Below are 19093 nucleotides of genomic sequence, written 5' to 3'. Positions count from 1 at the left end.
CAAATGTGCTAATGTGCAACAGCTCTGTGGCAGGTGGAACATGGTAGTTAAACACAAATTGGTTTTCAAAGGTGTGGCACTTCAGGTTGGTTTTGGAATTTAGTTCCTGGAGTCAGTGCTTATGATGCATGTAAATAAACAAAAAAACCCACTAAAAACAACATGAAAGAAAAGTTTCAAGCCATTATGAAATAGTCATGAAATCATAATGAGTGGAACAGGAGAGCTTAATTCAGAACATGTAAAGACCTAACGTTTACTGCTCTTCAAAATATTCTATAAATTCTAAGTAAATGTTATGACAATAACATTTACTTAGATAACAAGGGTTGACTGCACTGAATTTGTGTCCTTTGCTATTGGAAAGAAAACATTCAACAGGATGGAAGAAAAACTTTAATGTAAATGTAATATGGATGCCTTCTTACGTGCCATGGTTTGCAGGCAGTGAGAGTAGGGCAAAGTGTTCAGGTGATACTCCTGAGTGGCAGAATTAGCTGTGAGTTTCAAATAAGGCTGTTTGCTTGTGGACATTATAATTCTATATTTTTTGAATAAGGATATTTATTTTATTTCTCTCATCATATCACAGCCCTCCTTTCTTCTTCCCTCCTTGTGTGGTGGTATTGTAAATTTGTCATCAACATACTTTTCTTTCTATGAAAAAAAGACTTAATCCATGGTAGTTGCTACCTTCTGTGGACAAAAATAAGTTGCATAAAAAACCAAACCCACAAACAAACCCTTTTCTATTAATGTATCAGGTGCTTACAAGTATCCGCTGTCCTGCACTGATAAGATAAATTAGCATTCCTGCTTAGCTCTCCACATGCTTAATTTCCTTCAAAAATGTACACAAAGGAATTTTGAAAGGCATTTTGTGTGGTTGAAAGTTTTAAAGGATGGTTATGATTTGAGTTTGTGGGAAGTAAAATTAGATGTAGACTAAAATTCCAATTCATAGCAATTGCCTAATGACTGGTAAGTCTAAACCAGGCCAATTTTATTTGACTTTTCCAGACAACTGCTCTTTCTGGCTTTCAGAGCAAACTTACCAATTTTCAGATAAAATCAATTCTGTTAGCCACAGTCAAAGGTGGTGGCTAAAATTAGAGTTAGCTTGCAGCCCTAGCTATGAACAGACTGCTGTCTGTCCATAGTTACTCTAAGAGGATTGTGCCAACTTTAATAACAGTTTATTTTGTTGAAGTATGTGATTTTTACAAATTTTTAATAACATATTGGGGTTCTGTTTGTTGAATTTTTTTTTAGGTTTCCTTTGGGTTGTGGGATGGAGACTTGGAAATGTCTTGAGTTACAATGTAGTACCTCCAAGGCAGAATGTCCTAAGCATTGATACACTAGTGAAAGCATCATGCTAATGTTGCAGTTATTTCCCTTCCCTGTATTTTGTACTCCATTTGTATGGATTCCTTTGCACTCCACTGTTTGAAAGGGAAATAATGAGTTGCCTTATTGGGTAATCTCATCAGAAAGTGCAGCCCTGAAGTTTGCAAAGGTCATGCTTGTCACTGAGCTGGATAGGGGCAGAAATTTCTTAGCTGTCATGGAGGGCATGTAGTAAATGACATTTCAGTAGTATATGGACACACATCCATATAAAAAACCCAAGAGTTGCATAGTCTACAGGTAAAAATGATGTTCCCTCTCCAAAACCAGAGTTCTTAAGGAATCAGGTATTGTCATTATAACTGAATAAAGAAAGTAACATACTTGTGGGGCAGACTGCAAAAGGAAGACATTCATTTGAAGTGGTATGGTGTGGAAAATACGTAGAAAGTGACAAAATAAGAGAATGGGGTAGAAAGAGTCTCCTGAAATGTTATCTGCGAGTTCTGAAGTGTCTGGCTGAAGAAAATCTGCCTGTGTCATATCTGTATCTGTGTTAGTTCCTTTGGTTTTAAGGAAGAGTTTGAATTGGATTATGGGGGAAAATCATTAATGTAAAAACCGTAGAATTGACTAAAGAGGAGACACACATTTGTTGAGATATCTGTATTTTCATGGGATGTGGCAAGCTTTTTACTTATCACAAAGTGCAGCATTTTCTCTTCAAGAGGTGCCTTTGGAGGAAAAACAAAACTGAGCAAGGCCCAGAGTGCTGTTTTGCTTAAACATGAGTACCAGAAGTATGTCCTTAGTTCAGGATGTTAAGTAACTTTTAATAAGTAGCCAGAAAGAAAGAATGGGCAGTGTTGTGGCAGAACCTAAAGAGAGCATTAAACTAATGTATTCCACCACTGGTTTTGGAGCAAAGTGAATGGCTCCATTCCTCCCCAGATATTTTCTTTCTCTACTAGAGCAGAGATTAAATGGTAAATTTAAACAAACAAACACAAAAAAACTAGAGCAAAACAAAAAGTGGATGCCCCATCCCTGGAAGTGGTCATGGCCAGGCTGGACAGGGCTTTGAGCAACCTGGTCTAGTGAAAGGTGTCCCTGCCCAGGGCAGGGGGCTGGTCCCTTCCAACCCAAACCATTCTACGGTTCTATGAGCTTAGATAAGAGCTAAGATAATAAAATTGTCAAAGAATGAAGTGGTCGCTGAAAGAACCATTTTGTTTGGGTTTTTTGTGGTGTTTGGTTTTGGTTGGCTGGTTGGTTTGGGGAGAGCTTTTGTTTATTTGTCTTCTTTTTTTTGGCCAGTTGTTAGTTAGACAGGTGAACACAACAATACTTTTTGACTCGAGTGAGGCTGTTAGTGGGTGTTAGAGCTCCAGGGAAGGTTTGTGTGGGGGTTGATGTTTGTGAGCAGATCAGCCATGGCCGTGCGCGTGCCCGACTCCAACGGTCACTTCCTGCACGCTCGGGGCTGCACCTGTGCCCCACCAGCCAGCCCCCTGTGCTCTGAGGAGAGCTCTGCTCTCCTGCTCTGCTCTGCTCTCCTGCTCTGCTGCTCTGCTCAGCCCCTTGCTTGGCCAGCTGCTTGGTTTGCCACACCATTGGTGTCCAGGCTCTTCCAGTAAAGCAAGCGGATTATCGCCAGTGCGCTCCAAAAGTATGTGTGCAGGAGTGAAGTTTACTGAAGGTCTGTGAACCATGAATGTGTGCCTCAGAGGTCTCAGTGGGACACATTAGTGAGTAGAAAACCAGGTATTAGGAAAGCCTATTCAGCACATGCAGTTGTCTCCCTGTAGTAGGGAGCACCTTCTCCCTCTCTTCTTGCAATCTTTTTCAAGTGTAGATCACTCATGTTAAATATATAGCTGGGAACATCTTGTGTTAAGTAGAGATATGAACCTGAACAGAAGAAGAGGTCAAGCGTGGAAATAAATTCCAGTCAGTACTGGATGATTGAGAAGTCCCTTTTCTCTCACTCCCTCTTGTTTGTAGAGGTGGTGCTTGAATTCACTTGAGAAATGAGGAGAAGAAAAGTACAGCTACGGTATTTTTAAAGGAAAAAAACAAGTTACTCTTTAATCCACATTAGCACCTGGAAGTGGGTGGCTCAACCCTATAATCATCTGCATCATCATACTATCTTTTCCTGATCAGAATATGGAGTAATAAATTTTGTGATGGCCACATCATGCTTGAATTTATATAAAAATGTTCTTGCTGTTTAGGACACGAGTTTTTGAGTGGCAAACAAACTATTTGAAATGGTTTAATAGAGCCTCATAGTTAGTCCACTTACTTCTGTGGACCACTTTTGGAAAAGAAGATTGATTTCTCCATAGACCAAAGCCTCTTCTCAGTTCTCCAGTGTACTTTGTGGTCACAGCGGCAAGCGCGTTCTGGTTATCACTGAGTGCTTCAAAGATGCAACGTGGGTGTGACGTGCCTCTTTGAAAATCCATAGCTCTGCAAATAAGCTTTCTTTAGCCATATTGTGTACATGCTTGAAGGGATTAGTAATAGATTTTTGGGTTTTTTCTTGCAAGTCATTGGAAAGCAAAAGACTAAATCTATTTTGATTTCACTCGGGATAGATTAATGGGTGTCAAATGTTACACAATACTTGACATATCCACTGCTGCTAAGTTGGCCGTGGCAAAGGGATTACCCGATAATGAATCACCAAGCTCTTTAGCCGTTTAAAGGGAATCGTGCCACTTCCTTGCCCTGGCAGGGCTCCCTTCCCTGCCCGGGACCGTGCTGAGCCAGTGCGTGTTCGCGCGTGGAAAACTCCACGCAGATGTGCGAGGCTTGACAGCTTTGTGTTCGGCTTCTACCTTGCTAATTGTTTTCGTGGGATTATTTGGATTGTGTGGAAAGCTTTTTCCAAATCCCCTTTATTACTGATGTTATTGTTGCCAGCAGGAATAAGATTAAAGGTGCTTAAGTCTGTAGAGTTGTTTCTAATTTGTACGTGTCATTTCAGTGGCATTTGAACAGAACTCTGTCTCTTCCCCTCCCTGATCCCCTGTGGTACTGTGCTTGAGTTAGGGCTGAGAAGCCAAGCTATTGGAAGAAAATTCATTTTGTTCCCTAATTATTATGCTGGCACTCGGGAGATAATTTTTCCCTTCATGCACTGCCAATTAATATGCAAATGAGCTGATAAATATTTATACCGTGATTTAAATTATGCAGGGAGTGCTTTCAGTGTACTCTGCAAATGAATTGTTCATGGACTTCAAAGTGCTGGCTGCTGTGCTAACGAGAGGAGATTTGCATAAGGCCCTAATCAGGCGCATACTGATTAAGCTTCATTATGGAAACTGCCAGCTGCAATCTTTGTTTCTATTTTATTACAAAAAGGGGAACTTTTCACGCTTCAGTCGCCTTGACAATGTCAGACACAGCTAGTAGGAGAGACTAAAACTCCGCACAGCAACTGAAGTTTCCCTGTTCAGTTGAAGATTGCTATGGTGTAACTGAAGTTGTATTTCTCCCCCCACCTCCCCACTCCCTTTCATGTTCAGTGAGAGCAGTAGTGTAGATTTGATAGAAATTGCCATTCTCCCGTTCCTTGGACTATCTGAACCTGTAGAGGATACCACAGCAATGCTGGACTGCAGCGACTACGTTCTAGGTGGGTACCAGCTCAGCTCTTTCTTGTGGACACCGAGGCTGGGAGATTGCCTATGCATAGAGGCTTAATCACATATGCAGAAGGTATTTGTGGGGCTGAAGCTCAGCAGTGCATCGGCAGCAATAGCTGCCTGCTAGGTGGATAGCTTGCTCTGTACCAGGGAAATACATGCTTTGGTTGGTTTGTTCGTTCGTTTGGTTGTTTGCCTTCTTTTCCCTGGCTCCAGGAGAATTTGTTTCCTTTGCACAGACTTGGGTGATATTAATACAGACCTTTTGCTTTTAGGATTTCAGTCTGAGAAGCATTTGCCTTCTAACAAACACTGGGCTTGACTTGCATATCTGTGTGTTATGCATTTTAAAGCATTAAAATGAATGAGAGGGAGCCTAAGTGTTGAAGGAATTTAGTAACTGTATTGAGCCATTCCACAACAGAATGTGTGTTATGTCTGTGTGTTTTTAATATAGCAAGGTTCTTCGTGTGTAATAGAAAATAAGGGGGAGTGCACAGTGGTTGCCATTGATACCGTTGCAAGCTGTGCTTAAGGTTACTGGGATAATATATTTCCTGCACTGAGATTCCATCAGGACTGCAGAGCAGACATGCCATAATTCCTTCTTCGTGTCTTTTAAAGTTATTTATAGTAATGGATCATCTCAATTTTACAATAGGCTTTATTTACTTTCAAGGCTTTTCCCCCTGAAGCTCCATGTGTATATATATATATATATATATAATTATCATTATTCTTTTCATTCTATCAAATAAGTTCATGTAAGAACTTATATCTCTAAGTAAAAGAATATTTTTTAATGGTAAATTTTAAAGCAGACATTTGAGTATGTTTGTTTCTCAATATGATGTGGTTTTTGAAAATGAGTTTCTAAATAATTCCTGTCATGTTTTCACTCACATTAAACTTTGTTTTTCCCATGCACATAAATGAATCATTGTTGCTGGTGCAAATGAAATATTAGGCAGTTCCACTTTAATGGGTGAAAGGAAACAGTTAATGGTATATACCATGTTAAGATTTTCTTTGCTTTGCCAGCTGTGTGCAGTCTTTATAACGCTTCAGGTTGGTCCGGTGTCCACTGCTTCTTTCCCCTGAATGCCTTTGGAAATGTTCCTGAGGGTGTGTGAAAGGCTGGCACAGCACTGCCTGGCGACACCTCAGCCCTGCTAGCAGAGTAGCAGCATGGAATGTATTCACTCCTGAGAGTTTGATTTCAATCATGCACCTGCTGCTTTCGATCCTTCCTTCTGGGGAGTTTGTTTTTAGATAATGTTGGCAGAAGTTGTAGCCCAGGGCCTTTATTTAAAACCCAAGGAAGATCTAAAGGAAGAAAAAAAGGTGAAGGCATTAAGGCCTGGGGTTTTTTAGCCCACTTCATTTGTTTATTCTTTTAAGTTTGAAGCAGAAATTGCACGAGCACATATAAACCCAGTAGCCTTTTTATGCGACACAGAATGAATCGGTGGTTGAGTATCCCGCGGATACGAGCCTGTTTTGCTGGTAGCAGTTTTGTGCTTCAGATGGATGTCATACCATTTGCAATGGAAATAGCTGCATTGTTCTTGATGCTTTACATGCAGAAGGCCCACAGATTGAACAAGAAATAGTCAGCTGGTGAAATAATGGATGCTATCCTTCGCTTGAACCTGAGCACTACCAGAAAGATGTTTCTTCTTACAACTTGCTGCTTTTTTCAATAGCAATGTTTGAGGTCTTTGTTAAGGATGGATCTTTACAATAAAATATTCTTCATTTAGACAGGCTTTTGGTAGTTAAGTAAACTTTGTGTATGACTAGTAGTATCAAATCTATTCTAGAAGGATGTATTTTGCAGCGTAGCCTGACAGAAAAACGTGTCCTGGCTTGCTTTTTGGAAAGAGGTCTGTGCAGTTATAACTTTGTGTAACTGAGCAAACTTGCTCATGTAGGAAGGCTTCTTGTGTGAGCTTGCTCATGGGACAGAACAGTGGCTGCCCTGCTTGTGTTCTGTGCACAGGACAGCTGTGGTTTAGTTTGTTTTGCTTATTCTATCATTAGTACCCTGCACCTTGGCTCTAATGTTTTAATTCCTGCTACAAACTAGCAACAGGAGGGCCTCTCTTGTTTTTCTAGCATGAACTTTCTGAAGTGGTTCAGCAAATGGATTCTATGTTTCTGAGAGACAACTTTCTCAACCTGTGCTCTTCCCTTTTGTGGTCAGTTGTATCTTGGGTTCAAGCTATTCTTCTGCTCTGGACTTAAAAATTACATCCTATGTCCAGCAGCCTCCTGAATTAGCCTGGTTTCCACAACCAAATGTATGTGACTTGTAGGAACTCTTTGCTCATTTTCCTGTTGGATAAGGACTCTTCATATTTATGTCCAAAGCAAAGGACTCCCATTTGGTGTTCTCTAAAGTGAAATTTCAGTAGCCATCTGTGTGTAAAGGAATGAAGTAATGCTGCTTATCAAATGCATGTTGCCTGTAATCACTCTAAACAAATGTGCTGTTACCACAACAATAAACTCAATTTAAGATATTTGCAATGTCTAGATAGAAACACAGATCTCTCAGCAGAGAGGGCCAAGTCAAGAGCAGACATTTCTGTATAGTCAGTGGAACCCATGTTCTGTTTCTAGAGTGTGAATCATGCTATCCAGATGTGGAAAATGGCAAAATAAGGAGCCTGGAAGCAATAGGTTCTGTACCTGCAACCTTAGCAGAACTCTTGTTTTTCAAGACTCTGAATTTGTAGCTTGAATGTGCTAAGGAGAGGTTGTGAAACACAGGGCAAAACTTGCTGCAGTGTGGGGCAACAGCACTCAGCTGCAAAGTTTCTCCTCATTCCCTCCCCCTTTCAAAAAGCAGTTTAACACATCTGCCTTTATACTAAGGGTAACCCTGATAGTCCAGATCTCTTTTCCATGTGGCTGAACATGTGAAAGATGTAAGAATAGGCATAGGAACTTTCTGAGAAGAGTTGAGGCTCTGGACATGTTGTGTTAGCTTGTCGGGGAGGTTTTGTGGTTGTTACAGTCCTGGATTTTCACGACTCTCTCGGGTTCAACTGCCACAATTGTTCATGTGGAAAATTATATTAGTTTTAAAAATATTGATCACAAAATCATAGAATGATTTGGTTTGGGAGGGACCTTAAAGATTATCCAATTTCAACCCTCAACCCCCCTGCCAAGGGCAGGGATACCTTGCTCCAAATCAGGTTGCTCAGAACCCATCCAAACTAGCCTTGAAAACTTTCAGGATGGGACATCCACCACATCTCTGGGCAACCTGTTCCAGTGTCTCATCACCCTCACAGTAGGAATTTCTTGCTAATATCCAGTCCAAACTTGCCCTCTTTCAGTTTAAAGCCATTCTCCCCTGTCACTACTTCTAAAAATTCCCTCTCCAGCTCTCTTGCAGGCTTCTTTAGGTACCGGGAGGCTGCTGTAAAGCTTTCATGGAGTCTTCTCCAGGCTCCACAGCCCCAGCTCTCTCAGCCTTTCCCCATGGCTGAGGTGCTGCAGCCCTCAGACCCCCTTGGTGGCCTCTGAACTCACTCCAGCAGGTCCCTGTCCTTCCTGTGCACTGGTGGTAGCAGGTGGTGGCACATGGCAGTGGTTCATCTTCTCATTTCCAGCTTTCATGGACTGCCAGGCAGTCTGGGCATTCTTGGAGCTGTCTGGGGGAAAGATGCAGCACAGTTAATGCTGCTCCTGTATTCTTCTTCAGCCTGTTGGTATTTTGGAAATCACTGCTTTGATGAAAGTACATGACAGAGGTAACCTTTTAAGCACCTAGCGAGAGAATATCCTGGAGTAAAGGGTTCATTCTAAGCTCATTGAAGTTGCTTTTAGCTCATTATGGGAATGGAAGAGTGTGCTCAAGGATTTGCTTACACTTCTTTTTATGAGCTACTCTGTCATGAGATTCATTTTGTAATTTTGGTTTGTGATAATGTGGCACACTGGGGTCGGTGGCAAGGAATGAGGAGGTAATAAGCTGGAAAGCTGATGCTGTACACAGAACATCTGTATAGATTCCTATATAAGGAAACTATATTCTCTGTCTGCCATCTGGAGAGGCCCTCTGCATTGCACTGTATTCAGCTGACAGGCTTTGAAACCAGGAACAGACTTTTCAATGCATTCATCCACAGGGAGAAAGAAGAGGAATTATTTTATGTTTGTATGGTTTTGCCTGAATATATAAGAAATATAAAATAACTTAATGTCAGTGACATTCCAGTAAAATAGAAATGCAGTATTAGGAAAATGGCATCCATTTAATTATAATGACTGAATTTCCTTTCTTTTGTTGGGGTGGGGCAGGGGGAGCAAACACAAGAATAATGTAGGCCATGATGGTCAGACTTAATGTTTTTGAATCTTGGTGTAATCATTGTTCCTTCTTCCTCCCCCCCCCTTTTTTTTCTTCTATGACTTTCATTGTATTGAAAATTAAGTTTCTACCTATCATTGCCCTCCAGCATGCTGTCTTTTATTCCCTTAATACCATGTTTTCACATATGGGAATAATGTCATAGGAAATTTTGAAATAATATTTATCTGGAAGATTCAGTATTGTGTTCTGATTTTGCTTGTTCTTTTTTTTTTGTGTTATAAATCAGAATAAGGGTAAAGCACGTAGCAAATTTGTGCTGGTCTGTACTTCCCTTGAACAAAAAGGTACAAACAGATTTGGGGATTTTTTGCTGTATTGTTTATCTTTCTTTCTGTTTTCATGCAGACTCAAGAATGAACAATCCGTCAGAAACCAGTAAACCATCGATGGAGAGTGGGGACGGGAACACAGGTAGGAAATGATCAATTGGTGCAGATGTATTCTGGTGGAATTGAATGGATATTAAAAGCAAAGTTTCTTTACCTATTTAGTGGGATTTTAAAAACCCACAAAGCCAAACAAATAAAAAGCTACACCCTTTGATTTCAGATTGCTGGGAATGCTTTTGTCTTTAACCCTACTGCATACAGGGCTTTATTCATACCTACTTTATTGGAGCACCATCTACACTTTTTATGTAAGATTTCCCTTCCCCATTTTTTTAATCTGTAATGTTTCTGGTACTACCAAAGCTCTGGTGGCACTAGCTCTCCATAAAGTCTCATTTTTTCCTGGCAGAGCATACCTTTGGCACTTCTAACTTCATGGTTTATTTTTGGGTTGAAATTTTCCCTGGCAGATGTGGGCCACTGCCTGATCCTGTTTCCATTTTAGATTTCATTCAAGCTGTCACAACAGTTCTCAAGAAAAGTCAAATGGTGAAAGCATAATATATCATTTTTTTTTTAAATGTTAGTCAGCTTTTCTGTAATTTCTCAGCATGTTAGAACAGAACCTTGAAATTTGGTGGGGAAGAACAGATTTTGTGTCAGGGCCACTCTTAAGATGTGACCAAATTCTAAGCCACTGAAGAAGCTCATTGAGCCACTATAACTTAACCATGCTATCTCATGCTTTAGTTCCTTTCTGGAGGTAATATAATGCTCATTCTGAGTGTAAGAGAAATGACAGTCCTGAATGGAAAGTAAGTAGTTTAACCTAGCTGAGAATCTTTTCTCAGCTCAGAATAGCATTTGGGATGAGAAAATTCTGATGAGAGGGAACTTGTTGCTTTGAGAGAAGTCTGGTTACCTTGTATGAGGAAAACAAGTTTTCTTCTTCATGGTTTGATAATAAGAGTTTTATTTTAAACTCTGGAGTTGTGATGAAGTTAACATTATTTAATTTTCTTTTTCTGAGAGGTTGGATTTTTATGGCAATATATGGGTTCAGTGAAAAGGAATTCTTCCTGCTTAATAATGTGTGTTTTGTTGCTGGCATCTCAGGTTTTATAATTGTCATTGTATTTTAATGGGAGTGGTATCAATTTTTTTTTCTGCACAGAAGTGTTTTATTAGGTATTTAAGGGTCTAAGATTATATAAAACATTATTTCAAAAACATATGGGCCATAAATATTTCATGATCATAAGCAGCATCAAGGGAACAATGGTTTTAAATATCCCTGTGGACTCCTTGTAGCTGGGGGTTGTGTGTAAACTTCTGAAAAAATTCAGATTTCCTCCCCTGTGTGGCCACAGTTCCCTGCATGTGCTTTCTCCATAGTGCATTCCCAACACATTTCTTGTAGTGCACCTTTAGCAGTTTCACCTCAAGTGAGCTGGTAAGGAGGAGGATTTGTTTTATTCAAAGGCAATCAGTCAGTTATCACAGGAGCATTGCATTTGCTTCAGCAGATGCCGAATTCTAAACAATTCTGCTCTCTTAGGCAAATATTTCATCATTGTGAAGGTGGGGGTCATGACATAAAATGGATGGATTGTAAAGCTGCATGTGTAGATCCTTTCATGTTAAAAGGGATACAATGACTGTATTTATTTGTTAAAGTTCATTATTACAGAAGTTTGACTCTGACTGGTGGTTAAAACTTTGGGAATTTTGCTTCTTTAGTTTAAATGTTTCCCGTCTTTCCTTCCAGTTTTGTATCATGATTTTTAAATTACATGAGCTAAAGTAATCTAGAATTTTTGAGGACTCTCTGTTCTGCAGTCATTGCTTTGTTTTAAAACATAGTGCTCCTAAACCCCTAGAGATAGTGATTGATGGCATTTGTGATGTTCTTTGGGAGCTCAAGCATCAGTTGTATTAGTCAACTTGGCAGATGTTAGGCTCTGAAAGGAATACTCAGAGAATGTAATTTTAGGCTTCTGATCGGGGTACTTAGATTATGGTTCTGGGCTCAGTGCATACTTGAGTGAAAAGAAGTCAGCTTTCAGCTCAGATGCTGAGGAACTGCAAGTGCCATTGATTTTCTGTCAGTGCTTGTGCTCCCCAGATAATGCCTGATGATGATTTTTATAAACACTCGGAGTTCTTATTTTTGTAACTTTCTCTAACTGTCTGCTTTCCAGTGACATTTGTAAATCACTTGAGTCTGCTGTGTAAACACTAATAGTCTATCTTTTAAACTTCAGTGGATGCTTGTTTGGGTCATTCTTGTTTTAAACTGTAGTGAGATAATGTGACTTGAAAATGTTAAGAGAAATTACTGTGGAGCGTGAATTTACATTTGGCAGAGCTGTTGTTCTCAGGGAAAAAAAGAACAGTTACCCCTGGTTAAAGATGACATCAGTAGTTCTCTGAACTATCAGCTAAGTTTCATGGAAGTTAACAAACTTTTTTTTTTTTTATTTTGAGCTCTGACTATTTAAGAAACATCATAAAGTCCCCTAATTATATTGGTCACAATACAGTGCCTGAAATATGCTATAATTTTAAATCTTTTGTGCTAACTGGACTTCCCTTTTAAGCATCTGAAAAAGGAACCCATATTTCAGACCAATTAAAAACAACAACCAAAACATATGAGTACAGGATCTGTTGAATGGCTGTTTTCTTAAGAACATGTATTGACCACTGGTCATCAGTATTGCACAGTTAGAGAAATATTTTCCAGGCTTCAGATATGGGCAGACAGTCTACATAGTATCTGCTGGAGAAAGGAGAAGTAAGAAAAATATCTTACCTTACAGTAAAACCCTTTTGATCTCCTTTTTATAGGCAGCATAAAATTTTCCAAAACACCTCAACCTTTTTGTTTGTTTAATGCATCTTCTCTTGTAAAAGCTGTGTGAATGCAGAACTGTGAAAAGTCAAGGTTATAATGACTATGGAAACTGTACTATTATGCCATTTGTTGACATAGCAGCAAAATAATAATTATTCTAAGTGTAGTATTTGGAAGGATTATAAGGATACTTGTTTGCATTGCTTCATTTCCAAAGATTGATTTTTCCAGTTTCCATAAGAAGGAAGTCTGTAGGAGGGAGACCATGAACTATTCTTCAACTGCTAAAATCAGGCAATTATCAATGCTGAGCTTGCTGTTAGGAAATGTGGATAGGGAAACAGCAATTTCTGAGTATTGGGGGTATCTCTCTGTCTTTCAGCAGAGGTGGGGAGAGAGAGGTAACCTAGGAAAATATGGTGGTGGTGCTGGGAGATGTCTCCCAGAGTGCAGATACCCACTCCAGCTGGCTTTGAAATCATCCTTCTCCTTGGCTGCCTTCCCTTCCTGAGTTCTTTCTTGCATCTTATTCCACATCTCCTCTGATCTGGAGTTCCTCACTCCTCTTCCTTCCTAATGCAATTTACAAACTCAGGCTGAGGTCTGATGATTATAATCTGAAATTTTGAGAGTAAGTTGTTCTCCTGACCGCAGGTGCAGTGTTACCTTGCCTGCTCTACTTTGTCATGCCTTTACCCTCTGCAAGTACAATTCCAAAATGCCATAAAATAATCCATGTTCAGTATCTACAGTTCTGTTCCTTTCCCTGGAGTAGCACTGTATTGTTCTTCATCCAAACCAACTCTGTGATGTAGCTGAGCACATGGCTGAATTTATGCCAGAATTTAAACATGCTTGGGTTACACTGGACCTCAACTGAAATTCCATCCCATGGCTGGCTGAGGGTGGAGCACCCAGACCAAAGCAAGCTTTACTGGTGGAATACCAGGAGAGGGGCAGAACAGGGAGCTGTCCAAGATGGAGCTGGAACCAAGAAGAAAGGAGAGATGGAACATGGAGAGTTCCCACTCTTTTGGGGCTGTTTTTTTGTTGGCAAGCTCTAGCAGTTATTGAAATTGGGATGAAGATGGAAAATAGATTAATACCCTGAACTGTTAAAGTCATGCTGTGTGTGATTGTATCTGCTATGGCTGTTAATCATCACAGGGTTTTGTATTTAACTCTCATCTTGGTCAAAAGTGGCATTCTTGTCCTTTCTGTCCTTACAATATGCTGACCTTCTGCTTTTGACAGCACCATTTTCCAGCTCCTTATCAAGATATCTTGGATTCCATGGGATTCCACATCCTTCTGAGCACCTTAAAAGCAAGGCCTCTCATATGCTGGACTCACTTCATTTTCCTTGCTGTTCTTCAAAAGACATGGGCATCCTGTGAAAAATGCCAGCAGCCAGGGTAGCATTCCTTCCAAAATTAGGGCTGCATCCAGGGGGGAAGAGACATTGTGCTTCTAAACCAAACCTAACTGAGTTTAAGCTGCAGGTAGTAGAACAGAGAGTGAACAGGTGTGATGTGCATTTTTTCGCCCTGAGTTTAGTTTTGGGAGGCCTGGGGAGAGGGAGTTGATGTCTTTCAATTTAAATTGATTTAAATTTCAACTTAAACTAATCTCTTTGAATTTAAAGAAAATGTTGTTTTCTCTCAGTGCCTAAGTTGTTTGTTGGGAGCCATGAAGATTTTAAGCTCAGTCTTGGAGCTTGCTTTGTTCTAAACTATCACCTAGGAGGCTTTTTTCAGATATCCATATTAAGAGTCAGCAGAACTGATAACTGGAGCATTTCTTCTGCACACTTGCACAGTAGTGCTCTTTTAACATTGTATCATGATTTTTGAGGCTCTTTTTGGGAGATAGCTAACTAGAGCAGCTTCACTTATTTACCCAAGGTGAGGCCTGCAGCTGGTTCTCTCAGAAACAGATAAATTTTTTAACCCCCGCAAGTTTCCTATTGGAATGAGGAGTATTTGCCCTCCAGTAGGTTTTCTTATCTGTGTTTTTTTCACTCCCTGACCATTGAAAAGTAATTCAAAACCTTTGATTAAATGAGGAGGTGGTAGGTTGTTTCCTTTGACTTATGGTAGCTATTTGTCAGGAATTATTTTTGTATATTTACCCAACTACTGTTTCATTCCCTTTGTGTTTCTGCATGGAGAGAATTCTGAAGTTTACTGGAAAGAATGAAGATAGATGAGATTCTTCTGGTTCTTTCTAGCAGACCTTCCTTTATACCACTCTTTGGAGAAAGGCAACCAAGTTGCATTCCATCAGGAGCAATTCAGACCACTGAGAGTCCCTGTATTCACTTTGAATTGGAATTTTAGACTAATTAAGCAAAATAATTTGATGCAGTTGAAAATTGGAATATTTTTAACCCATCTGTGGATCTTTGGCTGCATGTATGTCTCTTAAGTTTGTAAACCTTGGCCCAAAGCATAGAATTGAAAACTTGGGAGTCAACCAAATCTTCCCACAAGAACCCCCACCAAGGATGCATCAAAGGGCCACCTTAGGTATACTTTACATGGATGGTAGAAAGTTTGATATTATGTCAGTATTCAATTGAACAGTGGCTCAGTCTTTGGAAATGTGACCTGTGTAAGCTGTTTGCAGGTCAAAACAGCAGTGTGAGATATTGGACAGTCTGTTTTACCAATCATATTTTATGCCTGCTTGCTTTTGCAGATGAACCACCTGTTGTTGTTCAACAACGGTGACTCTTGCTCAGTAGATAACCTAGGTTTTTATGGCAGAGAATGTAGATGATGGAAGGAATTTTGAAGTTATTATGTTACTATGCACACCTGCCTGTGGGCCCTGAACAAAATCTGATTGTCATGATGAATAAACATGCAAGTCTAAAGCTGGTTTAGCTTCATTTCAGTCACGCTATTTTAAAGATTGCATCATCTGTTCTAGAAATTCCCTGCAGCCTAACACACTTGGAGTCTCCCTTCCTGTGGGTAGTAACAAAAAAAAAAAAACAACCAAACCCACTTGTTTTTTTCTTTTTCTTCTCACACCCAAATTATTTTGTGATAATGGGGAGGTTTTTCATGTCTTCTGAGCAGTTTAGGGAAAGATTGCAAAAATGTAGGAAAATAACCAGGTTTTAGTTACATGAGAGTAAGTGAAGAAGCAGAAGCAAGCCAAGGCAGTTACCTAATGAGACCTCTGAACAGACGTTAACAGAAATGTAGAGGAGTAATTTCTGGAAAGAGTAAAACTGTGGCCCATAACTGCTGTATATAGTTGGGACTTCTGTTTTCATCAACTGTTATTTTACCTGTCCTTTAGGAGAGGTGGCTTTTATATGAACCTTGCTGTTGGCACTCCTTGAATCTGAAGTCAGTCTTCAGCTATTGAATAGGAGGTGCATGGAGAATGGAAATGGAGTGTAATCACAGCAGCAAGCACCCATTTGGTTCTCAAACTGTGTGGAGAGTGATGGGATAGTAGAGTACATAGAAACACAGGTCATAGAATTGTTTAGGTTGGAGAAGACCTTTAAGATCATCAAGCCCAACTGTTAATGCTGCCAAGTCCCCCTTTAAACCATGTCCTTAAGTGCCACATCTGCACATCTTTTAAATATCTTCAGGGTACACAAACAGATGATGGAAGCTAAAGGAAATATGATGTTGCTTTTGTTCAGCTGACAAATGCTCTGTTACTGAAGCTTGGACTCTGCTTCCCACCCCACTAAAAAAATGCAATTCTTGTTACTCTGAGTGTTTTTTTACTATATAATGTTGAGAGAATAGCAAGAAAGTTGGGTATTGATTGTTATTCCACTTACTAAGAGCAGTAATTTATAGTTTTCAATATCTCTCTTTCTCCAGGCACGCAAACAAATGGCCTGGACTTTCAAAAGCAGCCTGTGCCTGTCGGAGGAGCAATCTCTACAGCCCAGGCCCAGGCCTTCCTTGGGCACCTTCATCAGGTAAGAGAAGAGACATTTCAAACAGAGGAGGTCAGCTGCCCTGGTGTGTTCCATGTTCTCTCTTTCTGTGGATGATGGAGAGTCATTTATTGGAGCATAAATCTGCGTACACTGCCTGGTTAACGAGCGTGGATGGGAAAAGTCCTAATTGTGGCATTCACTTCATTGCATTAGGCTGCAGAACATGTCAAGATAGGGTGAGACCTCTTTGAGAGAACTGCAAAACACATTTTTGGTGACTTGAGAATGCCTAATTGTTGTGGTGTCATTTTGAGTAGGTTTTTTGTTTGTTTGCTTTGTTGTTGTTGCTTTAACGTAATAGAGAGACCACATTGAAAGGTAAGAAAAAATTTAAAATTTTTAGCAAAGGATTATATTGGCCCAATGGCTGCCAAGGTTCCAAAACTGTCACTTGCCTAGTTAAAAATACTCTTACAGATTAACTACAAGGAAAGTTGATTGTACTTACTAAGCATATATACCTTGTGAGGTTTTCTTTTTTTACAAAAAAGTTATTTCGGTGACCTGTTTGTCAGATGATATTCAGACTTCTAATACTATCCCTCTGTTCTGCTGCTGCTGTGTTTAGGGAATCAAAGCTGAACTTCAGATGCAGGCTGAAGCAAAATGGGGCATCCCTAGGTGAAAAGAAGTATAAGGGGCATTTTTTTGGTAGTTTTTTATCTGTTCGCACTTGATGTATGAAAACAAATGTCCTAATTTCTTTCCCTTCCTCTGCACCAAGTTAAACTTTAAAATACTGTACCTAATTGGATGACCTTGAATGTTTGAGGTCTGAGGTTGCACAGTTATTGTGGTATAATTGAAGTACTGAAGCTTTTATGCCCTCTTTTAAGAGCTCTGAACTGCCGTTTTATTGTATGGAACATTCCACACGTTTTGTCACATAATTGCAATTTTCCTAGCAGATTGGTTTATATAGGACTAAGGGAGTGCCACTGTTTGAATTTGCTGAACCAATAGGCTGTTGTAGGCTGCCTTTATGTGGAGAGAAGCTGACTAGTTTTTATGGCTTGCCAGTGTGTGTTTAACATGGAGACAGATAGAGCTGTTCTGCAGAATTCTGTGTGTTTGCTTTAGACTTCGTTTTGTTCCATAGATTGACCCAGGACAGTAATTGGGTTTTGCACAGTGCTTTATCCTGCTTTGGAAATTTATTTATTTAAACAGTTGTCAGGATCTTTATAACTTCATGTTTGATAAAGTGTGATTCATTTCTTGAAACTGGTTCAAAGGAAAATCTCAGGTATTCTTTTATTCACCTGCAGGTGTGTGGGAATCTATTGTCAATCTGTCCTCTGGTAGTGAGGCTGCTGTTAGTGGGGTGTTATTCAACCTTAACACACAGTGCTTTGCTCTAGACTAATGCAAAATACTGGGCTGTAGGCAGTATTCAGCATTTCTAATTTGGAAGTGTTGGCTGTGTGGTGAAAAGGATGCCCAAATTGCATTCACAGAGGTTTTCAGGAATGTGCTGGCTGTACCTGAGCAATCAATATGTATTTGTAGTCTTTTATGTGGTGTTTGTGTAATTTTGAAGTATTATTTTGAGTATATAGTTTGGATGTCAGGGTGCTATTATTTAGGCTATTCTCTGCTGTTAATCCATGGTAAAAGCACAGATTACATCGACTGTGTCAAACTGTATTTTGCTGCTGATGAGGAGGGGCTTTGCTGGGAGTGTTTGCTTTGATGTCGATCATGCTTAGTATGTCTAGTACCTTCATCTAAAGAAGTAGGAAATATTTCCAAGGTGACTCTTCCAAGGTTGCCTGTTCAAAATATTCAGTTATTAATTTCATGTACTGCAGTTTTTCCTGTGCCTGAAAATACGTGGACTTTTCTGTGTGGGGACCATATAGAGGTCCTCCATCTAGAGGCAAGAGTGCTGCCTTTTCCTTTGCTTTATTGTATCCTTACATGTCACCTGGTTTTCAAATGAGCAGTGGTTTTCAAACATGTCCAGAGATGGAATTCTCTACAGGCTGTTACTCTGACCTTTGAAAGTGTAGGTAATTAATTAGAGAACATTCCTTCTTTATAACTAGGGGTGCTGGTAGAAACTAGGTGAGACTGATTCAAATGGGTTTCAGTAAATGAAAAGATAGCATTTTTTGTACATTTTCCTCATTAGAGATAAAAAGCATTCCAAAAATCTCACTTTCTGAATCATCCATTTTTCCTTGCTGCTCACCCACAAGACCACCTTTGGGCCTGTTAATAACAAACATCAAATTCAAGTTTTAAGTGTACCTGACTCAATACAGCCTTTGTAAAGTGTCTCTGGTGCTCTGTGTTGAGATCTTCTTTTCAGTGGCTGAGGGCTGCAAATACTTGAATGGGTTAATTTCAGGGAGTGTGGTCGTGCTCTGGGTTCTGTGCTGTGCACATGCTTGCTCATATCAGAAAGCTGGTGAGTGCAGTGTTGGGGTGAGACCCGTTCTGAAATGGGAGTAGGATGTCAATGAGTGGAGCTTAATGCCCTGCCCTGGAGCCTGGATTTTTCCAGCAGGAATAGGACTAGTTGGC

General features: G+C 39.9%; 1 protein-coding gene across 1 annotated transcript in view; it reads left to right on the top strand.

Annotated features, from left to right (window-relative positions):
- The window catches only part of POU2F1 (POU class 2 homeobox 1), a 101174-nt gene that overhangs the window by 50219 nt on the left and 31862 nt on the right, over nt 1-19093 (top strand). Inside the window, exons 2-3 of the mRNA XM_059493318.1 lie at nt 9745-9810; nt 16443-16543. Of these exons, the coding sequence (XP_059349301.1) occupies nt 9753-9810; nt 16443-16543 (159 nt within the window). The 5' untranslated portion in view covers nt 9745-9752. The remainder of the gene's footprint in view (nt 1-9744; nt 9811-16442; nt 16544-19093) is intronic.

The sequence above is a fragment of the Ammospiza nelsoni genome, chromosome 2 (assembly GCF_027579445.1).
Source record: "Ammospiza nelsoni isolate bAmmNel1 chromosome 2, bAmmNel1.pri, whole genome shotgun sequence".
NCBI lineage: Eukaryota > Metazoa > Chordata > Aves > Passeriformes > Passerellidae > Ammospiza > Ammospiza nelsoni.
Note: the sequence above shows the minus strand (reverse complement) of the source record. Positions and strands in the feature narration are given on the sequence as shown.